We start from the raw sequence: 25,608 nt of genomic DNA, 5'->3' as shown, positions 1-25,608 counted from the left end.
AGCAAATTTTGTAAGGCAGTTAGGAAAATCAAGTAGCAGAGAAACTAAGTTCATGCAAAAATGAGTAACACAGCAGATACACACGTGCACCAGGTAAACTTCATTTGAACTTGTTTACAAAATTGACAAAAAAATCACCTTGTAAACTTATTCACATTTGTTGGAGCTCACAGAACTGGTTATACTAGCATGCTGAAATAAAGATTGTCAAGCCTTGTCTCACCGTGGATTACATCCAAGTGAGTTGACCCTTACAGCAGAAACAAACTAGGTAGGTAACAAGATTTAAAGCTTGCATTCGGAGCGAGTTTCTCCAGTGATTTTGTACCACTAGGGAAAGGGCTGTGCCCAGTACTTAACACACTCTCAGCAAAGTGAGCATCCACATGGTCAGTTTGCTGCCGAGTGCTACACGGTAACTTGAAAGCAGTGAAGAGCTTCGGGCAGCACCTCCCTCAGTACGGCCCTTACGGACCATGACTTGCAGCAGAAACGTAAGCAGTGGCGAAAAGGATGGTTAATATATTGGATGGAATGCAAGACTCATTTCCTGAACTTTGCCCTACATTCAAAGGCCTCAGAAGAGCACAGACCCTGCTCCTAAGTGAAGACCATTCAGGAAAAATGGGAGAAGGGGCAACAGGGCAGGGCTGAGGGGTAGGGGGTGGGTAAGAGTCCCTTAATACACAGTATTGTTACATAAACGAAAATCAAGCATTCCCAGTTTTTTAGCCCTCTACCATCAAATCTACCTTCCTGAACTGCGAGGTATTGAACCTTCCCCATCTCTAAAACTCACTGCTTGACCTCATCAACTGCAGAAGGATAAAATGGAAGTAAACTGAAAATATACTTGGAAACATTTTTTGGTAACCACTTTTTCTGGTTAGGAAATTTCAGTCTCAGACCTCAGAATTCAGAAATGGAAGCAAACAGACATCAGTAAGATTTCTGAAACACCCACACTTTTCGGTAGCAGTCAAATCACAAAAGCAGTAGGTTTGAACAGGAATGACTTAAAAATAAACCATACCTTAACATCTGTATTCCATGGAATGAACCAGCCTAATGTATACCAGGTAAGAAACACCCTTCTTAAATCACAGTTTGATATTTAAGAGCTTGACTCTGCTCTCAAAGGCAGCAGGGCTTTTGCCAAGGCTCTCCATAGAAGCAAGATCCAGCCCAAATGGATTAACAGAGTTAACATCGCTAAAACTAGCAATATTTTTGGTATTTTGTCCCTTCTCCCTTTCCCCCAGAGAAGCCCACTACTGGAGACTGCAGAAAACAACTTGTCCCAAACATTAAAGCAATTATAGTTAATAGAAATTCTTAGCCTTTTATACTGAATCAGGCCACTTTATAAGATGCTTAACAATTAAAAGTAATATATTACAAAATTAGAGATGAGAAAAGGTGAACTATGATCTTTGAGGTACATTAACAGTAATTGGGTTATCAGTCTCCAAACCCTGGATGCAACCAGAGTTTAAAAGAAAAAAATCCAACCCGTGTGACTGAATACCACCAACATACTTGGAAGACATCTCGTACACCCCTAACAGCCAGCTGCTCTAGAGAGTGTCAGATGGGATTCAGCTTCGCCACACTGCTCCAATGGGCTCTCAGTGCTGATGATCACTTAGTTTGTCTGAATTGACCAAACTTTAAAAAATAAATCAGTTACGTATAAATAATTCACAAACTGTTTTGTGCAAATTTTTTTTATTTCCACATTTATATCACAATGTGTCCACTTAAAGGACCAAATAGCAAAGTTGCTCCCTTCTGCATCCCAAGAATACAGAAGTCTAGTTACTGTACATTCACTAAGGCTCTTTGTTTTTGCAAATTGCGTTTATGATGGATATCCATAAGGCAAACAATATCTAAAGGAATGGTAACAAGTATATTTCCAGCATACAAACAGGCTTCCTTTTTCCCTCTCACAGTACAATTACAAACTTATAGCACCCTCATTACGTTTAGATTCTAGAAAAGGTGATTTTCTTTTTTTCCTAGAAGATTGCAGGAAGGGAAAAGGAGGAAAAATATTTGGCTGGTGGTGGTGGGATCAAAAATATCTTTAAACATCTAGTTTTTGCAGCATTTCTCAGAGACTGGATTTAAACTGAAACCAGACTAAAATATGTGGATGCCTATGGAATGTTGAGCTGAAGCTGGTTTCCCAGCCTGCAGTGCAACACCTGCTGTTTAAAACCCAATCTCCGTACCACATGACTTTAAAAACGCAATCATGTTCAGAGATGCGATACAAATAAAACTACAGTTTTTGCACATTGTCTCTCGAATATCTCACTGCCAAATAAAAACCCAAATCAAGTCAAATAAATAGATGCATATTTTGTTAAGGTAACTTCCACAATTTTCTCTGTACCTGCCTGTAGTAAGATTCCGGCATTCAGAAAGTGCTGGAAATCATCTTCACTTCTTGGGGACTAACACTTTTTTTATAGCTGGCTCGCTATAGAGTTTTGAACTCAATTTATCAACCTTCGTATGCCTTCCTTTGCAATTGTTAGTAAACTGTAGCAGCATTTCACAAAAGGAGAATTTAAAGGAAGGAGCTGTAAATAACCAGCTCCCTCACACCCTCTGCTCGTGGGGCCTGTTTGTCCAGGACAGGAGGCTTTCTCCAGGTTTAAGTGGCATAGTGTCTGCCATTTTTGCTAACTGCAGATGTAAAAGCATTTTAGCAAAATTGTACTCAGTCTAGGCAGACATAAGGCAGGATGTTCAATCTACCATCATCCCCGTGTGGATCTAAAGATATGCACTGTGTCCAATCATACCAGTTACCCTGTGTATCATAACAACCGTTCACGCCTGGCCAGTTATGTTCACGTATTCTGTTGAGATCATCACTTGTGACCTCTCTTGTGACCCCAGGCAAGTCTGTAGGTTTGCTGTTAGGAGCTAGAACATGAGTCTTTCTAGCCTCTTTTCTAGTGCTTTCCTCCTGCTTTAAATATTCAGACATGAAGTAGTGAGCTCCTGGAGTCTGTACTCCTGATGAAGACAGCAAGCTACTCTGTCTGTTTAAATATGACTGAATTATTTCATTTCTGGATAATTCTTTCCAGTTCGTTTGTTCAAAAGGGCTTTGCAGGTTGGGTTTTTGCTCCTGCTTTTCCGTTTCTGTCCTGTGCTGTTCAGTAAGTGCAGGAATTTCTACCTGCAAAGGATCTTTCTGTGTTAAAGGTTTTATCTGTCCTGTCATGGGATCAAAAGTAAGTTTTCTCTCTTTTAATCTCACAGGTTTCACACCCCCTTCTGTGACGTGCCCATCCAAGTTGACTGTGTAGTCTCTAGGTCGGTACCTTTTCTTCTTTTTACTATCTGAACCTGAAGCAGCATCATCACTGTCCATTTTTGAAGTGTCCTGTGAAAAGCCAATGTGCGGCGTGAGAGATTCCCCAGAATGGGAGCTGGTTTTGCAGCTGGGAGATGTGTGCTGTTGAAGTGTCCCTGCGGTATGCCTGTGCTGGCTTTCGGAAGGTACCTGCTCCTGCCAGTGCTGAGACACCTCAGTTACTGATTGCTGAGAGAACTCCAGTCTTTTTGCTGGCATCGGAGGTGTTGATGGTTGCATCAAGGATGGTGGTGGTGATGGCACCTGTGCAGTATCTAAGAACTGAGACCTTTGAGATGGACTAGGCATTGAATCCTTTGGTGAGTACGTAGTATGCTGCCGAGCAAAAGTATCATGCCTAACGTTTCTAGGGCTAAACGAGGAACAGCGAGGACTCTTAGGTTGGTGCGGTCCTGTGGTTTCTTCCGATTTATCATGCTGCTGAAGCACTGCAGTCTTTAATAACGAGGAAGTGCTTGAAGGTTTTACAAGTCCTGGAGAACTGGTGTGAGGTTTTACAGCATTTACTGGGATCTTATTGTGTTTGTCATTTTCACTGAGTTCTGTCCTGCTGCTTTCAGGCCCTGCGTGTAGGTTTACATCTACAGGACTAGGGAAATTTTCAGGACTACCTCCAATTCCGTTCGTTGGAGGGGGTGAAGAGTTTTGTAATACTTCATGACTAGCTTTGGAGACTTTGGGGGCAGGAGGGCCCTGATGCCCATCCCTATGTTCACCTTTCCTTTTCCGATTTCCCAATTTCTCTGTTTTTGGAGAGTTTAGTTTCTGTATATCATTCCTGCTTTTCAATTCACTGATTGGCTTTGATCCAGCCATGGCAGGAAGTGGTGCTTCTGGTTTGCAGTTGTGAGCACCACCATTTGCTGATCCAGGTGGATTCGGCAACCCTCTTGGCACTGGCTCATTCTGGGTTACCGGTTCTATCAACTTTTGCCAATTCCGCAACAATTTCTTGGCACGTTTGGCAAGTTCCTCATTGGACGTCTTCTTCCTCACCTCATTGATAAGCCTCCCAAGTCTCGTTTCCTATAAAGAGATAAAAGTTGTTTTACAAACACATATCATTCTAAACAAAATTCTGACTTCAATTTTAAGAAAAAAATCTACTTTTTAATGCTTACCCTAATAAATACCTAGTATAAGACAAGAAAGATTTAGGAGCTAAATTAATCTTTTTGGAAAGAATTAGTCCAGTTGGTCCAATGCTCTGCCACACAACACAAAACCTACTGTAGGTTTTGAATCTTCCTTTGTTCCCTGACTGAAGTACCAGAGCCATCAACTGTGAAAGATATCAGAAAGGAATTCTTTAATCAGCAAGAATCTTGAAAAATAAAGGTGCAAGCTCAGATTTGAGGGGAAAGTGCCACACCTGAGGCAGAAAAACGTGCGCTCACCACAGTGAAACTGAGACCAGCAGAAAGAGGCATGAGAAGGCATTTGAGAATCTTAGCCTGTTACAGTAACACGTTAACAACATAAATCTTGATTTCACAAATCTGGCCAAGGTATGATTTATGCCCTTTCTTTCTCCACCTCCTCTATCTCACAAGGACATGAAAGACCAATTTAAACAAGCATTCCTAGGACATCCCAACATGATTCCATAAGCAGAAGTGAAGTGAAGTGTTTGATTGTTCCCAAAGCACACTTGAAAACACTGTTCCACAAGTCAGGTTAATTAAGAAAAGTACTTCAAAGGAAGACATGGACTGGACTGAGAAAGATGCAACATGCTGTGATACGTATGTTGAAATACAGCTGGAGCTGATAAAAAAATCTACACAGGTTTCAGCTTCTCCAATTGGAAGAAAACATCTTAGTATTGTGTCTGGCATTGACAAAATAGGTGTCCAGTCTGCAAAAGCAATGCACTTCCAAACTATTTGGGTACATGCTGAATAGAAAGGTAAACTGCTGGCACAAAACATCACTTTCTGTAATACTACCCATCTGAATCGCAGAGCTATTTTGAGATTCATTACATCTCCCATGCAGCATGGAGAATGCTCAGCTATATCCGCAGCTGTGTCACTCAGACACTACATCTAATCACATTTCACAATACTAATGATTACTTGCAGGTTATAAAAAGCTGCAGTTAAAGAAAGTTACACCAATAATTTCAATAAAAAGACTAGAAATGTTTTTATAATTTAAGCATAAAAACTTCTTTGGACTCTGTATTTGAGAGTGGGCAATGATGCTGCAATTGCTATCCCACCTGATACTTCAGCTTTTGATACACCTAATCTCATGAAGCAGATCAGGCATTGAAATATGCTTAACTGAGTTTAAGAGTAGTTTTATGGACACAGAGTAACTATATTCCTCTTACTTCAGATTCTTTATTCCTTAGTCATCAAGCTGCTAAGGCGGCAATCAATCTTCAGCCAGCAGCGTGATATAGCTCAATGCACCAGTATTCATCAGTAGCAAGTAATGATTAATTTAGTGCCTTATACAAATAGAAATTGGGCTGCTCAGAATACTGATCTGAATCCAGAAAGAATCACTGTGTATGCTGAATGTCAGAGGAAGCATGAGAGGGACAAAATACTACCTTAATTGTGAATTGCTTGCAATTAACATATTGTTTCAAGAAAAACACTTATGGAAATTAGATAGGCAGAAAAAGTCTTTTATACCCCTAAAAACCAAGTGATGCTTAGAGAGCAACATACCTCAAGTGCCTCTTTGGTAATGGGATATTTCTCCAGGCTGGAGATCACTTCCAGCACTGCCACCATGTTATGGATCTGCAACAAGGAAGACAAAGTCACTTCATGTTCCGTGCAAAGGTCTTAGTTATCAAGTGTAATTTAAGGCCTTCCACTTTATAATTGCTGAAGCATTAATCCCAAAATTGCTATCACACTGTCTGGCTTTAGGGAGCTGATTGTTCAAGAATAGGGACAAGGACACTTTACTGACCTAGTTGGAAGCTGAAGGAGCTATAACAAACATGCTCTTATATAAAACTAAATGAAATATTATCACTAAAACCAGCATAACTTACACTAGGAAAGTTCTGAGACCCCTAGACAAGGTATTAATTGTTAATTGCCCAACAGCCTAAATGGAAACATAAGTGCCAAACAGACCAAGAAGAGTTACCAGTTAAATCAGAAGTCTCACATTCATTCTTTTATGCACTACTATTGATTTATACAAGTCTCCATTCCACAATTTTGTTCAAACTATTGGTGCTTCCTGTAGCTGCATCAGGAAAGAGTCTAAAAACCTGGGTATAAACTACCTCAAGTTTAAAACTAGACATGAAACAAACACGATGCCCAGTAGGTGTCCTCAGACTATCATTCAGCATCGGAGGAACGAAGCACGGGATATAGCCGTCCACCGTACCAACTAACTCGGTGCTCATTCTAGAGTTATGCTCCCCAATATGTAAGATGGTGAGGAGAGACTTCAGAAATTCACAGTATATTACAGTAGCGTGTATCAGATTTTCAGATGTGCTCCACTGCAACATTTCTTTACGCATTAATAAATTCCACACGCAACCAGTTGCCCACAATCTGCAGATGTTTAACACGAGTGTGATTTTAATAGTTCCCATGAGAAAATTCAGGCTACACAGAGATCCATAGTTCCATTAGCTGGTATTAAGAGCACTGAAAACTGGAATTTCTAATTCACCTTTGTAGATAGATTTAAGAGACAATGCAAAGGAAAATTTGAATCACCGAGTCTCATTTATTGCTTAATTGCATTTGTGACTCAACTGGATGTGAACTGCATCTAAGAAAAATCTTTCGACAGGGATCCCCCGTTACGCTAACGTGGATAAGGAGCCCCACCAGGCAGCCTGCCCTCCCCAGCCACACACACTGCCGCAACACTGTTCATTTTAAACACAGTGCAAGTTTCTTAGCTTTTTAAAGTCCATTCTACCCTTCTATTAAGCAACAACAGGGAAATCGGGAGCAAAATTCCCTTTTTCTTTTGTTCTTCAGATAACCCTATGCATACGCAATGCTTTTTTTCCATCACAGTAGGATCGCTTAAGGTTGAAGATACTTACATAAAGCTGTCAGCAATGAAGCATTTCACCAGACTTTGAGAGTTACTTTTATTAAACTTATTTTTAAATCTATATATACTTTGAGTGATTATAATTCTTACAAGATGTAAAACATTCAAAGAGGAATTAGTTTGCCAAGATTCTTTCTTCACTAAACTACAATGCCTCTGCGGATATTTAAAACCTTACCATCTAGTCAGGTCTGGCAAAGCTCTGCTTAAGCTTTAGAGCAGCAAGTATTTTTTGCACACTTTAGTATTTAATATTTCACTTGAGTACATTGACATTTCTTCATACTTTTATCCCTGCACTGCCCTCAGTGCCCAGGAAGGATGGTTTAGCTCCCCCAGCTTAAGTAATATACAACACCAGTTTTGTCAAAGTTTCTAGAACTGGAGCATTTAGAATAGCTAATGCTCAATTCTGGGAGTTTCCAGACAAAGATTTTTTAGACTTGCAAAACAGATACTTGTCCCTCTCAACACATTATTTTAGGTTATGAATTATCTGTGTGCAAAAAGGCTCTGTGTATTGCACACACCAATAATTGGTACAATTATTTTTGCAGTTACTGGTAATCCCCAAACGTTTGTTATCTAAATGACAAAGTGATAGTAAAAAAGGATCACTAGTCTATCAAAAGGTCAAGATGGGGAATGCGATATGCTCATATATACACACACCTACAGAAAGATGAATTTGGCCAGGGAATTTCCAGTAACAGCTCTGCTTTTGTTTTTAAATACCCAAATAGGCACATATAGATGCCCCCAGAATACTAACTCACCTACCATTTAACACCAGACACCGGGTCTGTACCAAGACTGATGGACTTATTTCATTCCCTGCTTTAAGGGACACATGATACCAACTAAGACAAGTGAAGCCAGCCTTAGCCACCGAGTTTGTGTTGAGCTCTTAACTTCTGGTAGGACAAAAACACCCATTTCAGATTCTTCACACACTTGTAACCAGTTGAAAACACGTTGTCGTACTGAAGCAATCGCTGCTGCAAGGAGCATGAACGCTCACAGCAGAGATCAACTTCAAGCCACTTCTCTTTTTTCCTTCTTTTTGACCTTCAGGGAAATGTGGTTCTTCTAAAAACAAGGATCAGGCAGGTTCAACAACTTCTCCACCCTTCTCCAGTAGTTTTGTATAGTTACCTTGGAATTCTTCACCCAAGCTGGCATAAAGATAAGTTTATCATAAAAATCATATTTGCCTATTTCCAAATAATAAAAACTATGAAATATGACAAAAACAAGATGACTCCCCCCAAAAAAACACCTCAGAGAGAATCTTTCCAACACAAAGACACCTCTCCGATAACAGAAGACCCATATCTTTACCTTAAACCATCTGTTACTGGCTTAATATAATTCATGTATTATCACATAATTGACATGAGACTTAGGTTATAAAACCTACCAGGACATAATCCTATTTTGAGCAGCAGCAGGAACGATCATTTATTGATGCAAATTGCTAGTCAAAATGCTTATTAGCTACATATGCTAGATAGGCAAAGTAAAATAAAGCACTGTGGGATGAGGGAGTTTGGCAACTTCAGTCTCTTCAGACACTGTGCAAGACTACAATTGCGTAATAACTCGGTGTCTCAGGAACTTACACATCCTTTAGTTTCTACGTGCCTTTATCTACTTACATTGCCAGCGCCATCCTGTAAAACAAAACCTTCTCCATAGGCCAACCCCAGGACCTCGTATTTAGGACCTCGCAGAAGACACCCAAGACTAACCTGTACTGCATTTCAAATTACCCTGTGCTACTTCTGTGTTTTGAAGATAGACTGGCACAGAGACTAATTCACTCGAAAGTTTACTGGAGAACATCTGCTTTGAGTCATCTGCGATAATCCTTTCCAGCCAACCCTAATGATGGTCACAGAAGACAAATCTTATTTAGTCCATGCAAGTCTCCTTAAGTCGTTTAGCCACACTCTGGAGTTTACTACTGGTATCTCTTCCAAATTAAGCAGTAGACGTTTTTACTACAGTTTCAGACAAAAAGCATGGGTTTCTGAACTCTGTGGAAAAGATCAAGCAGCTTAATTTCTTTTTTTATTTACCACTTTAATCCTGTTTTAGCTTTTATAAATCAATAGCAATTCAGTCACTACCGTCAGGGTAAGTGTTACACGGCAGTTTGAAAGGATAAGTTTGTTCAGGTCAGGAACTGCAAGCTACAGTAACTCCCACCTCCAGTGCTGGTTGGGCAGAAATTTCTGGGAGCCTCCCATCTCCTGGAAGGACATTTTACTTCCCTGCTGTTCACAAGCCACCACTCACCTTCCCCTCCTGCAGGTGCAACTGCTCCCTGCCGCCTCCTGCTCTACAGCCCCTTTCCCAGGTGGATTTGAAAACAGCAGCAAACTGCACATCTGTGCGGGAGCTGGCATCACCGCTGCCACGTGCCGGGCGTGGGAAGGGGCAGGAAAGCAGCCAGCAGGGCCGCGGTTTACATTGAACCAGCACCCAAAGGCGACGCTTTGGTTTGTGCTCGGAGGCGGACGAGGTGCCCCTCTCTTCCCTTATCTACCGAGCAGTCGGAGCTAAAGCAGAAAGCGAACGCCAGCGCAACGGCTCCTCTCTCACCCCAGCACTGCCTCCGCACGCGGGTCGACGCAGCCCCGCAGGGGCTCTCACCCCACTGCTGTCTAAGAAATGAGCGTTACAGAGACATCCACAGTCATTTGAGTGAAGCAGAAATCATGTGTTTGTATTAAAAAACAGGTTTTGTAGGGATGTTTGCCAAAGGCCTTTGCATGACTATACCCTGATAGATGACCAAAGAAATCTGAGTATCAGAGATGATGTTGCTAACAGACATAGCTTACAGGCTGGGGGGCAGGGGAAGGAGTATTTCATCATAGTATGACTTTGCACCTAGGAGAAAACCTGAGAACCAGGTGCACCATTAAAAAAAATCTGCAGTGAAGCTGCTAATGCAGATCCCTATCCTACTGGATTTCTTGCTAGAAAGATACATAATTTAACAGGAAACTGGTGGTTCCTCTTTTTAATTACTTGCACTAAGTCCAAATAGCAGCAGTAAAAGGCATCTTTTGAAACTACATCATCATCCATACGGATCACCTTAGTATTTTAAAAAGGCTCTAAAAGGTAGCTAAACTTGACCTAGCCCTCAAATCCTTGAAACTTTCCCAAAACAAAATGTAATGCCACTATCCTCCTGAAATCACAAGTTGCAACTATCAGTACTCTGACTCCATCATAAGCAGTTTGAGACAGACTATACAGATGCATCAGAAAATATTAGCTTTGAGAGAATGTATTTCTCATCTGATTTCAGCTTATTTCTTCAGAATATACTCTACCAACTCAATACTTTGCTAGTCTCAAAGAAAGTATTTCGTGCAGCACTTTCCCATCTGTAGTATCAAAGCAATTTTATAAAAGCAAGCAAAGAAGTGGACCTACTGATCTTTCTACCTCTGCTGCAAACGTGAATCCAGATCTCTATTCCCAAGCTGATGATTTCTGTTAGCAATTAATATAAGAAATACAGCATGGTCTATCCAGAAATTCCCTGGGGCTTTTGCACCATTTTTATTGTCTTCCAACTGCCACCCCCCTCCACCCCGGGACAGCATCATTTTGTTGGTTAGTTATAAAAACTGTTGTGCATCTATGGCCACGTATCCTTAGGTAGGAAAGGATAACTTACAACAGAGTCCTGGGGTCAAGGTCAGTATTGCTGAAATGGCCAGGAAGGCAGAACCGATCCGAATGGAGGCATGCAGACAGCACTATCTTTTATGAACGATGTCCTTCATGCATGCTTACTTCATCCAAAGCAGCAGAGTGATCACTTACGTCTACAAACACTGATTTCTACCAACACTGATTTCTACCGCAGACTGGTCTTTCTGACCAACATCAGATCTTGCCCACAGTAGTGCACTTATATAAAACCTACTTCATTGCATAATAATCTGAAACAGGGAATAAGACGGAAGAAGATAAAAGTTGCTATTCAAAATAGGCTTTATTTAAATGCTGTAATGGAAATACAGTAGTATGGAAATACAGTAGTATGGTGTTTATTTAGCACTTGATATATGAAGCACTAGATAGCAGACATTAACAATACATACTGTGTGCAGTAAACTAGAATGCCATTTATTCAAAGATACAGACCAAACAGGCAAAGTTAGAATTCAGGCAACGATTTTCAGGTCTAACTTAAAGAGTCAGAACAGTTTGAATAGATTTTCCTTGTACTTAGGCTTTTTTCAAGAGTAACATTACCCCGTCCCAGTAAGATACCTTCCCACAGACACTTTACAGAGTCAGGACTGTCGAGCAGGGAGTGAGGTCAGATTCCAAAAAAACACTACATTGCAAAGACATTAGCTGACCTGAAATATTTCCCTGGAGTGAGACAATAGTTTAGCCCTCTATTACCTTTAGGCAGTATGTATGCACACGAGTATGGTATAGAGAGACCGGAAAAGTCGAGACCAAGAGGAATTTGCCAGCAGAGAACAGTTTGGCAGCTACAAACAGCCAAAGCCATGGAGGTTCCATGAGAGGAACCCATGGCAGTTGGTAGATGTGCCATCAACGCTTACGCTCTTCTGTGTGCACAACTCTGGAACCTACTCAGGAGACTCCTAACCCTGGCAGACCTCCTCAAGGCTGGCCTTGACATAGAAGGAACAAACACCACCCATCCGCAAGATACCTGGCAAAAGAATTATCCACTCATGGAGTCATTTAGTAGGTAAGCAGAATATAGGAAGCAGTAAAATCTAGATATACAAAGACAAGATGCATACCCAGAACGTAATTAGTCCACAGAACAGCAGTGGTACACGAGGAAACGTCTTCCTACTCTACACAAAGAGGCCTTCAAGGCGACTAGAAAGCATACAACAGTATAACACTTTTCACCATTCGTATTCATTAGCCAATAATTGGAAGACCTCCGTGTTACTACAGGCAGGAACACTTGCTTATCAACCTCAACATTCATGACGTAGTCTCTGTATAATATCACATAGTACTCTAGTGCCTACTCCCCAATCTAAATAAATATAATATAATTATAAATATATTTATATAACTAAATCACCAGAGCAGGAAACTGGGCAAAACCTTTTTGGGGAAATAAGTCTTTTGTCCAATTTAAAAAACATCAATTAAACAACTTACATTTGGAAGAGAAGTGAAAAGCCGAAATATGGTCAAAAACAAGTAAGAAAAGGCAACTGGGCAGTCTTTGTGCAGACCTCTGATATTCAGAAGTGTCAGGAGTATGTGAAATGATCAAAAACTTGATCATTTTAACAATCTGATCACTGCAAAGGTTAGGACTACAAAAGTTATACAGGTTCTAAGAGACTTAAAGTCTATAGCAATCCAAAGGTTGGAAGCACAGAAAGTCAAAGAACCACAGCTAATTTTCCATAGTGCAGTGTCAGCTTAAATAATTACTCCCCTTCCCCCTTAGCCATTTGTTCTACCCTCTCTTCTCCTAATTTAGCCTGCAGACTGAATTAAGCATCAGATTAAATAAATGCCAGGATCAGTGGAGGAAAAACAATGGAACGGTCTCTCATCTCCAGGCAGTGGTGGGTGAAAGGAAGAAAATGTTTTTGCTGCTGTAAGATGGTGGTGGGGGGGGACAGAAAAGCTACTGAGCAGCAAGAAACCAGTACTGCCTCCAGCTCGCCGTACTGCAGCAGTCTGCAGCACATCCCCTCCTGCGGGGACGGGAAAATGTCCCCTCTGCTCTCCTACGAGCTTAACCGCAAACAGAGCAAGGGATCAGATCCAGTCTGCAAGCAGCCAAGTGGATCATCTAAGATTAGATCAAGCCACTATGAAAAGGCGGCACAACTGTTTGAAAAATAGGCACATCAGTTGCATGAAATACTATTAAACTAGAAGGACACGTGTGGCACAAATCCAAGCCAAGGAAATAGAGGGGAAAAAAAAAAAAAGGAGTAGGTATTGGGGACCATTAAAGTCAGTCAGCTGTCGTGATGGCAGAACAGAACACACTCTCAGAGTGGTATCTACCACGGCATACTACAAGCAAGATATGTTAGCCCTGTTCTTCACTCAACACCATACTGATAAGGAATGGTATAGGAATCAAATTCAGCTGGAATTCCATGTTCATCATGAGGCGCCACAGTTCAAGAAGAATGTATACAAAGAAGAGTTCAGAGGAGAGCAGTGATAAGAGGTTTTGAAAACATGGTTAATAAGAAAAGGTTTAAGTGCTCAGCTCACACATTATTTGGGGGAAAAAAAAAGTCAGATATGGAGGAGACAAAGCTCAAAATAAGCCTTCCTGTGCAGTTCCTGTGCCTTATAGAGTTATAATAAAGAAAATGGTGATCAAATGCTTTCATGCTCATTGGCCTAATTTGCGACAAGAGATACACTGATTACATATGAGGAATAACTAGAGAGGTAGTAATGTGCTGAAACAAGCTCTCAAACAGTTTCTATAATGACTCTAGAGGTTTAAGAACAGATTAGACACATCTGGAAGGAGTTGTTTGATGTACACGATACTGCTTCAGTGAAGGCGATGGACCATGTAGCTTCATGAAGTCCCTTCCAGTCATACATTCCTCTGATTCACATCTGTGGAATAGATGCTACAAATCAAGTATTAGAAACATGCTGAAACAGCCAGTCTTGTTTCTATTTAGTCCTAACCAAGGGTTGACTCAAAATACTTCATTCTAAATTCTGTCTTCCCAAAGAGATACACACAGGCCATTACACAAAATAGTTTGTCTTATAAAGGACTTCAGACAAAGCTCATGAAAATATAGTTCATAATAATCTAAGGAGGAGATTTGTTTCTAGCAGCTCAGAATAGAAATGTAACAGCACAGAAGGGTTTAACAGGTGTTAACTGAGAAGTAACTAATTTGCAAGAAGGTTGTGGAGAAGAATTCTGATGATTATAAATTTCAAAGCCATAAACAAACCCCCCAGAAGTTATCTGGAAATTAAAGACTAAACTTTCCTTAATTGCAAATTGATCTGCAACAAGCTTATTCTCAATTTCACTGCGAGTTTGGCATTGTAACACGCATTACAACATTCCACCCTAGAAACCAGTTTACTGAGATAAATCAGTTCTTCAGCCAATCTAGCAGGCCGGTGGAGCAGACTTGGTGGAGATAAGCTTCCAGACCACAACAGCAACCCCGCACTGTAGGAGCTCTCCCGTCCGCAGCTCGCTCCTACACCTTGGTCCTCCGGAGGAGCTCCACGAGGAGCACGAGGAAAGGGGCTCTAACACCGTCAACTCCCACGACTGCCTGCTGCCACCACCGGCCTGTGGCACGTCCTGCCGCTACCCCTCGGAGCGGCCTCGCTAAACCCCAGTGCGGTGCCCTGAGTGAAAGCAACCTCCAGAAGAGATGTCCAAGTCTGTCACAACCTTCTCAGGTTGTTCATGACTGCTCTACCTCTGTAACTGCTTAATATCATCATTGCAACAACCTCAGGGTTACCACCATCCATCCCCATACCCCGGCACGTTTCAAAAACGGCACGGGCTTGTGAAAACAAAGCAGATGATTTAATGAAACAAGAATAAACATGGAAGCATTTGATTTGATCCAGCCCTATAAACCCTTTGCCTCCTGGGATAACTTCCACGGATCACAACAAGAGCAGCTACAAATGTATTTAACATTGCGCTGAACAATGTAGCATGGCTTATCAGGCCCAGACTCTTCAAGTGTTGAGCAGCACAACCAAAGATCATGGAATAACGCAAGGTGCCCTCTGCCCCTCATACGTGCAACAACTGCTACAGATTATGTCAGCGCAATAAATAACACTTAGGAGAACAAACTGCTAACATACAAGCCCCGAAAAACAATCACTACACTGGTCCTAAGGACATCTACTCACGATACGTTCTTACTTTGTTATATGTGTGAGAGCCAATTCTCCTCTTCCTCTCCCTGCACAGAAACTTTAACTAGATGAATGAAGATAGTTATTATTTATCAGAATCTATAAACTGGCATCAAAACTATGCCTTAAGTATTTGAAGAGCCATTAAATTTGGTTTCTGCCTGAAAGCAGCCGCAGTCACAGGGACAACTGATTCTACTGCAACAAGAGAGAAACAGAGTTTGTTGATTATTCAGGCTGATACGGAAATGTCATCCTCAAAACGCACTCCTTTTTAATTCATAATGATCCCGGTGCTTTCTACGGTAAAGAGAGATCCACTCATTCAGCAAGTACACTGTACTTTGACTGCAGTTATTTGGGGAAACCAGCTACCACCGGCCTCCCCCAGCGGAGCCAGCTGCTCCCAGCACAGCACCTCTCGACTTCACTCGAACGCACGTCGTCACCTACCTGTATTACTGTAAGGGCAAAGCCAGACACTGAACTAGATCGCGAGGATGATCCTTAAAGAGAGCAACTGGACAGCATCATTCCACAATCACCTGCTTAATCTTAACAAACTCTAGAAAGCCCTGCTAACATCACTGATATATAATTTCTACTTTATTTCTTAGAAATAAAGACACTATTACCATATCAGGGTACTTTAGATGCAGCAGGCCAACTTTTTTCAAAGTACCAAAGAAGCTTCTGAACCAATTCCTTAAATGATAAGAGGGGCTAAGGTAAGAGCCTGCAGACTACACTGCATTGTGGAATTTATTAAACCATCAGACAGAAGTGCTATATGCTTGCATGACCGCTCATGAGAATTTAAGCACGGTGTATTTGTTCACAAAATCTGAGCAAAAGCAGAGTTACAAACTGGGAAGGTTTTAAATACCAAGTTTGAAGAGAAATAACTCATTGTATCCATTCAACTGCAATTACTAATACAGAATTTATCAGCATATTTATAGAGAGAAGTTTCATGGAGATACCAAAAACGAGATGCAATCTCTTATCAAGTAATCCTTCTCCTAGAAGGACTGCTCACTAAATTCTAGACAAAATGCTGCTGCCTATCACCGATTTCCAAAAACCTCCCTTCTCCGAGGGCAGTGCATGTCCTTGGGAGACTATAACCTGCCGGGGGAAAGAGACCTGATGGTCCGGGAGTGGTCAGCCATTCCGTCCAGGGGCACGAGCATTAACAGCTACTTAGGAACAATATGAGTTTGCTCCCCTTGGCAGGAAAAATCATCCCCTGGAGGACTGTAAACACACAACCGCTCACCTCGGAGCCTGCAAGCTGGCCGGCTACTCGACTTTAGGACCAGGCTTCTCTGCAGAGCCCATCACCCAGCGCGACCATAACGGCACAAAGGAGCTCAGCACTCCTATCACCATTTTATTCATATTTAAACACTGAACGCTCAGGAAGCTGGAATTTGGTGCTCACAAGGCAAGTTTAGTTATTTCTAACCCCTGTAACCTAGTATCAGACAACTTCGTGATTTCCTCTTAAGAAAGCCCCGCTGAAGCCCAAGTCCCTTGGAAATCCTGTCTTAAACAATCCAGTGAAGACGATACAAAACAAGGTCAAAAAATCGATAGCTCAGGCTGATGCACTGAAACTCTTGCACACATGAGAGGGGAGACTGAGGTTTCGTGATACAGTTAGACTCTTAATGCTGTGCTTACTCTGTAAAGAACAATAAAACAAACCACAGGCGTCCCACCTTTTCAAAAATACATTTGAAACTTAACTCCTGACCATCTCCTCTTTTATCCTCTTCTCTTCCTTTTCCTTTTCCATCTCATTATGCTCCACTATTTAAGCGTTAACTGTAGTTTCCCCAAGGATAAACTACAATATTAAGGTTATGCATTTTTTCTGGAGAATTCTGAACTGTAATTTATATTCAGATTTATACAGATTCCACGTTCCCACCCAATTAGACTCACCCAGCACAAGGAGAGTTATATATTGACTATACTACACAGCTCAAAGAAAAGCTCCGCTTAAGTGATGACTCAGGTTACAGAAACATCTCACTGCTTGTAGCTGCGCAGGAAGTTTTCTTGTCGAAGACAAGTTGTGAACATGCGCTACCATCTTGGGGGAAACCCATGCTCCTTCTACCTTAAGAGGTTCCACACACAGTTAAAAAAAAAAAACAAGTTAGACCTACAGCATGATCACGACGCTCTGCAAGCTGATTCTGACTGAAAACAATACGCTAGAAGGGAGCTCCACAAAAGTACTGGCTGTCACTCTTAGACAAAACTTCCACCTCTGCACAATCATCTTTACGGTACAAATTTTCAAAATACACCCAGCTGACACTGTTGCTGAATACTACAGACAGACTCGGGCATAGGGTTCCTCTCCTCCCCAACAGCTAAGTTAGAAAGCCACTTTGTTCAATAAAACAGAATTAATTATATTTTACTTCTAGTGATTCCTCAATAGAAATTTCCACCACCTACTGTTTGGACATGCTGAAAATTGTATACTTTGATATCAACAATCGCACTTAAGCCTGCACAGCTGCCCCACGAAAGCCATGCCGCACAAAACACTGGCATGTTGTTAAGTTTAGCAGATTATGCCTCAAATTAAAGCAATTTGCTAGCACTTAAGTATTGTTCCAAATGCTGAGAGCATGAATTTCCCGCAGAAAGAATAATTTAGCTGTTATAATATTGAATAAACAAACCTACAATTACATTAAACTGAATGCAATGTACTTACCTGTACCTTAAATATTCCTTTAAAGACCAAGTGCCTAATTGGGGCCACATCATACCATGTGTTATACGGACCCAAAAAAGTTTATTCGAAGTTATCGCCAAGCACAAAATGGGCGAGACGGAATAGCAAGTAGAGCGTTATCAGCTACAACAGATGCGTATTTTTTTTAAACTATGCTTAGCTTCATTTTAAATTCCAGATCTAATATATCAGAATAGCTATGCTCTAAAAGAAATGTTTCTGAATTAAGATCAAATTACCCTAGCAGGCAGAATCAATTCCTCCTTTCCCTATCCTGCAGCTTACTACGGTCCCTGAAAAAGAGAAGTGTGCTCGACAACTGCAGCAGCTCCTTGGAGAAGCTGGAAAAGGATCTCCTCTCTCAGGATCTTGGGGGGAAAAAAGAAAAAAAAAAAAGCTTCAGCTGCCCTGAGACTACTTTGACCAGGAGCCAAAGGTGCCAGAGCAACAGCACTGTTGTGTCTTCAGTCCACGCCAGCAGCGCTGAACTGATGCAACGCCCCCCACGTTACACCCCCGAGGGAGGCTGGCCCTCGCCTCGGCACCAAACCCAAGCCAGAGCTGCTACACCAGAGCCAGACCCTAGCTGAGGGTCTTTGCACGTTGCACCGCTCGCAGACCGGGTCTCTCCTGCCTCAGGAGTTAGCGACAGCAGACGTTTCCACCGCCTCCCGGCCCGGGGCCACGCAAGGCTGCAGCTCCGGGGCCGCGCGAGCTCGTCCCACTGCCGAATGGCAGAGCTGCCCCCGGCCCTCGCTGCCGTGCCGGAGCCCTTGCGGGGCACCGCAGCCGCTCAGCCCGGGCTCCTGCGAGCGGCCGTGGCCGGCGGAGCGACCCGAGCTCCCAAGCATCCGCGGCCTCGGGTTCGCTGCTGTCCAGGAAGCTCGCGCATCCCTCCCAGGAGGACGTGCATCTCCACACCAGCGGTCTTTCCTCTGCTGTGATGACAGTGAGAGATTATGGATGTTTATTCTACCCACAAAAAGTCGGTTTGTCCATTCAGTGAACTGTCCCACGGTTAAGTCGAGGAAAGCGTGTTACAGTAGTTATTCCCCTTAACGTCTTTCCTCCCGCGAGCCCCTGGCTAATCAGAGCTCATTTCTGACCAAGGCTCCATGCTACAGCGCGGGCAGGCGGGCGCTCGCCGCTACGTTCTGTCCCGTGCCGTTCTCTGCTCGCAGAAACAGAAGGCAGCGAAGTTCAGAGGCGATCAGAGACATTCGGATCGAGAGAGACTCGATCCCTCGGTGAAACGACCCGATGAACGGTGGCGGGGGGCCGCTCGACAGCGGTCTGCGCGGCGCTGCTTGGGGCCGCCGCTCCCCCACCGCCCCTGCTCCCCGCTACACCCGCTCGCCAAAACCGCTGCTTCCCCGAGCCTGTCGGGAGCCAGGTCAGGGAGCCTAACGCGCCCCCAAAGCGGCCTCCTTTCCGGTAGGATCGCGGCAGGTTAGCTCCCACGGCTGGAGGCAGGAAGGGGAAGGGATCGCGGCAGCCCTCCCACGGGCTGTGGCTCCGCTGGCGCTTCCAGCTGCTCTAAGCGTGCGCGTTTAAGCCAAGTCAGCTCAATTTTGGATTATTTGGAGCCTTTAGTGCCTGGTGGTTTACTCTCGAGTTGGCAGCTGGCTCATCAGCTGCCCGTCAGGAACTTCCTCCCGGGTGCTGGGAAAGGGAAGCTTCCCTGCGTTTCCGCAGGACAGGGCGCAGGGCAGCCCCGTTACGGCAGCACGACAAAAACACCGGCTACGGACCCAGGCATCTTGGGACCACGCACAAGTTACAGGGACAACACAGACTCTGCAACTGAAACTGCTGCTCCAGAAGGCAGCCGCTCGCCTCGGGAAAAAAAAAAAAAAAGAAAAAAAAAAAAGAGAAAGGTGTGGTTAACTTTTACAGGTAACACAGCTCTTTCCACGAGCTCCCAAGCCAACCTGCTAAGGCAGCAGGGAATCGGGAGGAAGAAACACACCTTTTTCCAGCCCCCGTACCTATTCCAGCACTTCAACGCCCATTCCCGCTGCCACGCCCGGGCTGGTGCTATTCACCATCCACCAGAAAGCGTATCAGGTAATGGATCTAGATTTAAAACTACCTGGAAAAACAAACTGTTTTCTTTTTTCTTTAAGTCCAGATCGATTCCCCAATTCAGTTCACCACATGACCCTGCAAATTGTTGCACCGGCACACGTAAGAGGGGTGTGTGTAGCAGGAATAAGCAGTGGGTGTTATTTAAATTACCACTGCTGCCGAAACAAGCACTCAAATTACAGCTTAAGAGCAAATGACTGCTGCCATCATTACTGCAACCTGTAGAGTTTCAAGGAATTAGCAATAGAAAGGCAATTTGGGGTTTCCATTGCTTTGACGCCCCCCCAGCCCAAACTGCCTGCTACTTTCGTTCCGCTCAGATTGGGTCTCAGCAGCCCAGTTACAGACTTTGTCATAACAAGTCTTGCTCCTGCAAGGGGCAGCACACAAATGAAAGTTTTTAAACTCAAAAAAACTCTCTCAAAAAGGGAGCATCTCGAAGGCTGTATTATCGCCAATAATATATTGTTTAGGACCACCTAAGCAATCGATCAGAAATGGCTCTAGCTCATACTAGTTAAACGCAGCATATATGCAAGTATCACAGGCACCTTCGCAATGTATTGCCAGGAAGCCAAAAACCAGAAGCCTACAAGCTATTTTGAAAAGAGGTGAACAGGAAAGCTCCAGAGCAAGCTCAAACAACCGAGTTCAAGCTGATCCAGCTGTTGAAGATACAGAGCATCAAAAGCCAATCATACTCATTTAAGGTCATTTAAAATTATGAAGAAACTAAATACAATGGGACCTATTACAGCAGGCACAAAGCCTCTCTCTGGAACCCAGGAGTGATGTGCTAATGCCCCTTCAAATTCTAGACACTCGGGAAGGATGCAGCCACCTGTATGGAGTAACACACACACGAAACACTATCGGTTGCCTCGATACAAAAAATGCGATTTGAAATCGCTATCTGAAACGAGACTAGGTACAATAAGGAAATAAACAGAAATTGTAAGAGGTGCATCAGGCTCCAGCCTCTTTGCACGCAGCAGCTTCCTCAAAACTGATAAGCTCATTAGCCCTCGCAGAAAAGGATCAAGCTAAAGCAAAAGCCATGCCTACTCTGCTTTCAGCCACACACGCAACTTCCCTGCATCTAAAGAAATTACCAAGACCCTCCTGAAGCGAAATACTGTGATCCTTCACTCCTAACATTATTACAGCAATGTCTATAGCACCTTTTCCTGGAACGTTGCCCCCTTTATTTATTTATTTTTTAAAACTCAATTCTAGAAAGCAAATCTGTCACTGATGATAGAGGCTTTTGTTTCTAGGACTTTGATACAGCAATCAATACAAAAAACAGTCATGGAAGCATCTTTAACTACGCAACTCATGCGTCAACTGGAAGATCATCCCAGGACAATATATTACCTGCATATTACAACACATGGACCAATTTATTATTAATAACTCAGATCCCAGACTTTCCCTGAAGGACTGAGCAGCAAGACTGAGATACTGCATGAATGGCAGTCTGATTTTCAACCAACTCGATCCACATAGCAAGCATATAATGGGTTGCTACTTACAAACCAAAGCTAGATTTGCACCAGTGAGAGAGGTATTAATGGCAAATAACTAAATTATTGTCTAATATTTAAAATAAGGAAAAGATTGTTACATATTCAAGACAAGGAATCATTTAATTGCAAGCACAGTTCTAACAGCCAGTTGGAAACGACAGGCTTTCCCACAGAGGAAAAAAATAACAAATCTCATTATTCCTGACATCAGGTAATAAATTCCCTGAAGAGTACAAAGAATGATTTAACAAGGCAAAGGTGCTCTGCTTGGTGGAAGAGGTGGTTTCTCAGCATGCTAAGCCCAAAGGGAAAGAGTTGTTTCTGCCAGAACCAAGGAATCTCTTCCCTACAAGAGTTCACACAGCTGCTACAATAAGGTGTCAGACATTTCTTCAGCTATTGTTTCTACTAGGTTCTTCCAGGAAAAGGATTTTCCATCGCTGTGTGTGATAACACTGAACCTCATACTTTCCTTCAACAGGAGCCTTGGAACATTGTCACTAACCTACGAGCTTTGGAAGGAAACCGATGTGGAGACTTACTGTTTAAGCAGTGTAGTAGCAGTAGTTTGCCCTCATTTTCCCCCCCCCCCGAAAGAAAAAGGCTGAATAGAGGGATACATAATACCAGATATCTTGAGTGGCTTCCCAAATGATACAGTATTTTAGTAGTTTATTTCTTATAGGTGTCCTTTGAAATAAAGGTCATACGTGTAAATTCTAAACTAAGTATGTGAAACTAAGTTATAAGTATGTTTTGCAGCAATTGCTAGAAGAGGTCTCAAGCGCTAAATGCATCTGTACCATTAAAGCATTGCTCCTGATTCAGCAGGGCTTCACACAGTGGTTAAAGCAAAGATGAACAGCTGGTGCAGAAGATCATTTCTGATAAGCAAGCAGGTACCGAGAAGCCGGAGAAAAGATTATTTTGAACAACTAAATTCAACACAGGTAGGGCAACTTTTTTTTTTTTTTTTAAAGCAGGCCCTCAGAGTTACTCAAGCTTTGTATACACTTCAAAGACCTTTGCAGTCACATTGGGGTGTCCACAGAAGAGAAACAGCTTGTATTAGAGAACATATCAGTGAAGCTGAAATTCAAATCATCCCAAATCAAAGCACTACAGAGAACCTCCCCCCCTCCTCACCCTCACAAAACTGGATTGGCCTTCTGCACATCTGACAGCATCAGGGGAGTTTTCACCCTTACTCCTCTCCAGGAACATGCACGTACACACACCGACAATTATATTGGAAAAGCCTGAATGAAATCCAGGCCTCAAAGCTTGACTTTCTCGGTAAACAAGGAAGTCAATCACAATAATGAATACTCTAAGTTTGAATGCAACCACTTCTTTTAACACGAGATCCTAAAAGGCCAGAAGAAAGTAGCCACAATTTTCTGCGAGCGCTAACAGCGCTGAGGCTCACAGCTGCATTAACTTCTTACTGTAGGAAAAGATTATCAGAACAGTTTCTTATACTTTCACACTGGGACTCCAGTCAGCTTTAATTCAGAATTTACTTTTTAAAGCGTTCAAGAATTAAGTTTTTTCTTCCCTTCGTGAAAAAGGCAAGACAGAGTTTAATCTATTGTTTACCATGTATTCTACAGGCTTCAGAGGAAAAAAACTCTGCGATCTTAGTCTGCACCAACTAACCTCAACGACACCACCCCTGCCCGCGTTTGAAGAGGTTAAAATGGAAGACAGCCCCCTGCCTACAGGCATTTCTAAACAATGGGCCGATTTTTCCACCATGAATTATTGCTCTGGATAAGTATCAAGTATGTAGAATTATAACATAATATACATTACTCTTGGAGCATATGCGGCTACTGACCTGTCAGAAGCTCAGCAGAGCTGCTGGCTGATGCTCTACTTCCCTTTGCAGACACCTGTCTGGTTATTTCTGATCCCCCTCATCACAACCAAGCTGCAAGCACTCTTAAATGTTTTGGAAAATACAGCATTATTTAACATTAATGGATGGGGAAAGGCAAAGGTATCCATCATAAAACACATCTCCTGGTTACTAACTACCATACGGCCGCAGTGTTTTCGAAAGTAACACCAGAAGTAGGATAACCAGTGCTGCCAACAGCTTTAAAGTTAATGGAAACCATAGTTCTCTCAAGAGTTTTATTAAACTAGGTAGGCGCTCAGTCTAATGTAAAGTGAAAAGTTTGCAGCCACAAAAAGAGAACCCAGAGCAAACAAAATTCATGAAGTATACTGACATTTCACTGAGAACCGAGTTAAAGTACTGCAAACTTGAATAACTTTGACATTTAAAAGCCCACAATTACCCTTATAACTCATGACTGTTACTAGAACAGGTAATACTCCAGCTCCTGACAAATGTACAGCAGAGTAGATTACTCAAGAAATTACAAGGTCACGGTGATTTTTCTTCAGTTTTCACATCACACACAGGCTGCTCTAGAGTGTTTCCAAGCAGCAAGAACTTTATTAGCTACTTCAAGACTGCAACACGCACCTAACACAGAATATACTTATTAGGAGGAAACAGGTATGACTTTAACAGAGCCAAAACATCGTTTTGTACACCCAGCCTCCTGGACCGGGCACTCGGTGCGATGCACCCGCAGCTGCCCCCAGGACAAGCTGCAGACGGTCGAACCAAATCCACCTTCGCATCCTGCTGTGGCGACCTTTGAGCTAAGATCTAAAAACCTGCCAGGCTGCAGACTCCGCAATCCTCTCACAGAGACGAACGCCTAAGCGGAGAACTGCCTTAATATGCCAAAAGCCTTAAAAGGATTAAATAACACTTCGGATAACCTCAACTTACACGTTAAACCCACTTACAGGTGAAACGTGCGCCGGCTCCTGCACTCACGCTGCATCCCAGGGCGAGCGGATAAGCTCATTAGCGCCGTGCGGAGAAGGATAAAGGCGAGGACCGAGGCTGCCCCCGCGCCGGAGCGGCTCCGGAGCCCCCAAACCGCCGTCCGCCGCCTCCAAGCGCCCCGGTGAGCCCGGCTCGGGGGGGGGGGGGGGGGCCGGGCCCGAGGAACAGGTGGGCGCCGCGGAAGGTCCCGGCGAGCGGCGGCGGGAGCCGGCCCAGAGCCCCCTGCAGGCCGCGCCCGAGCCGCGGCCTGGCGTCGGGAGGCCGCCGGGCCGCGCACCGCATGGCCGGGCAGCGGCGGCCGGCCCCGGGGCGGGGGAAGGGGAGGGGGGGGGAGAGCGGAGCCGCGCGGCGGCGGGGGAAGGACGCGGCCCCCGGCAGCGGGGAGGCCGCCGGTGCCGGTGGCGGCGCCGCCGCCGCGCGGGCGCGGGGGAGCGAGCAACGAGGCGCCGCGGGACCCCCGGCGGGCACGGCGCCGGCGGAGCTCCCCGCTACCGCCCGCAGCGGAGGCTTCCGGTGCCCGGGGAGGAGCTCGGCCGCAGCCGGCGTCCCGGCGGGCGGCGGCGGCCGCGCGGCCCCGAGCCGCGGCGGGACCCCCCGGGCAGGCGGTGGCGGCGGCGCGGCGTGAGGGGGGGGGGGGGCAGCGGCGGCGGGGCGGCCCGCGCCCCCCGCGCTGCCGGCGCCCGAGCGCCGGGGCACGGCGGGCCGTACTCACGTTGCTCTGCGGGTCGATGGCCTGCAGCAGCCGGTCCCTGATCTGCTGCGGGGAGGGGGCCGGAGCCGCTGTCATTGCCTGGGCGAAGCGGGGCGGCTGCGGCCGGGGCGGGCGGGCGGCGGGGCCAGGCCGGGCCGGGGCGGCGGCTCCTCACTCGCCGGCGGCGGCCTCCTCGGGGAGCCGGAGTCGCATGATCGCTCCCCGCGAGGCGGGGGGGAGCGGCGCTCGGGGCGGGGCGCGGGGGGGGCCGCGGCGGCGCGA

General features: G+C 44.3%; 1 protein-coding gene across 1 annotated transcript; it reads right to left on the bottom strand.

The window, feature by feature from the left end:
* Positions 1 to 1,711: 1,711 nt before the first annotated feature.
* On the bottom strand, positions 1,712 to 25,437 carry MED26 (mediator complex subunit 26). Its single transcript, XM_067312963.1, has 3 exons — positions 25,348 to 25,437; positions 6,082 to 6,156; positions 1,712 to 4,423 (listed from the first exon to the last, which is right to left on the bottom strand). Exons 1-3 carry the CDS (start codon positions 25,420 to 25,422, stop codon positions 2,732 to 2,734), a joined length of 1,842 nt encoding a protein of 613 aa, XP_067169064.1. The 5' UTR covers positions 25,423 to 25,437; the 3' UTR covers positions 1,712 to 2,731.
* Between the last annotated feature and the right edge of the window lie 171 nt (positions 25,438 to 25,608).

This window comes from Apteryx mantelli, chromosome 30 (genome assembly GCF_036417845.1).
Source record: "Apteryx mantelli isolate bAptMan1 chromosome 30, bAptMan1.hap1, whole genome shotgun sequence".
Classification (NCBI taxonomy): Eukaryota; Metazoa; Chordata; class Aves; order Apterygiformes; family Apterygidae; genus Apteryx; species Apteryx mantelli.
This window is presented reverse-complemented; position numbering and strand designations above follow the sequence as displayed.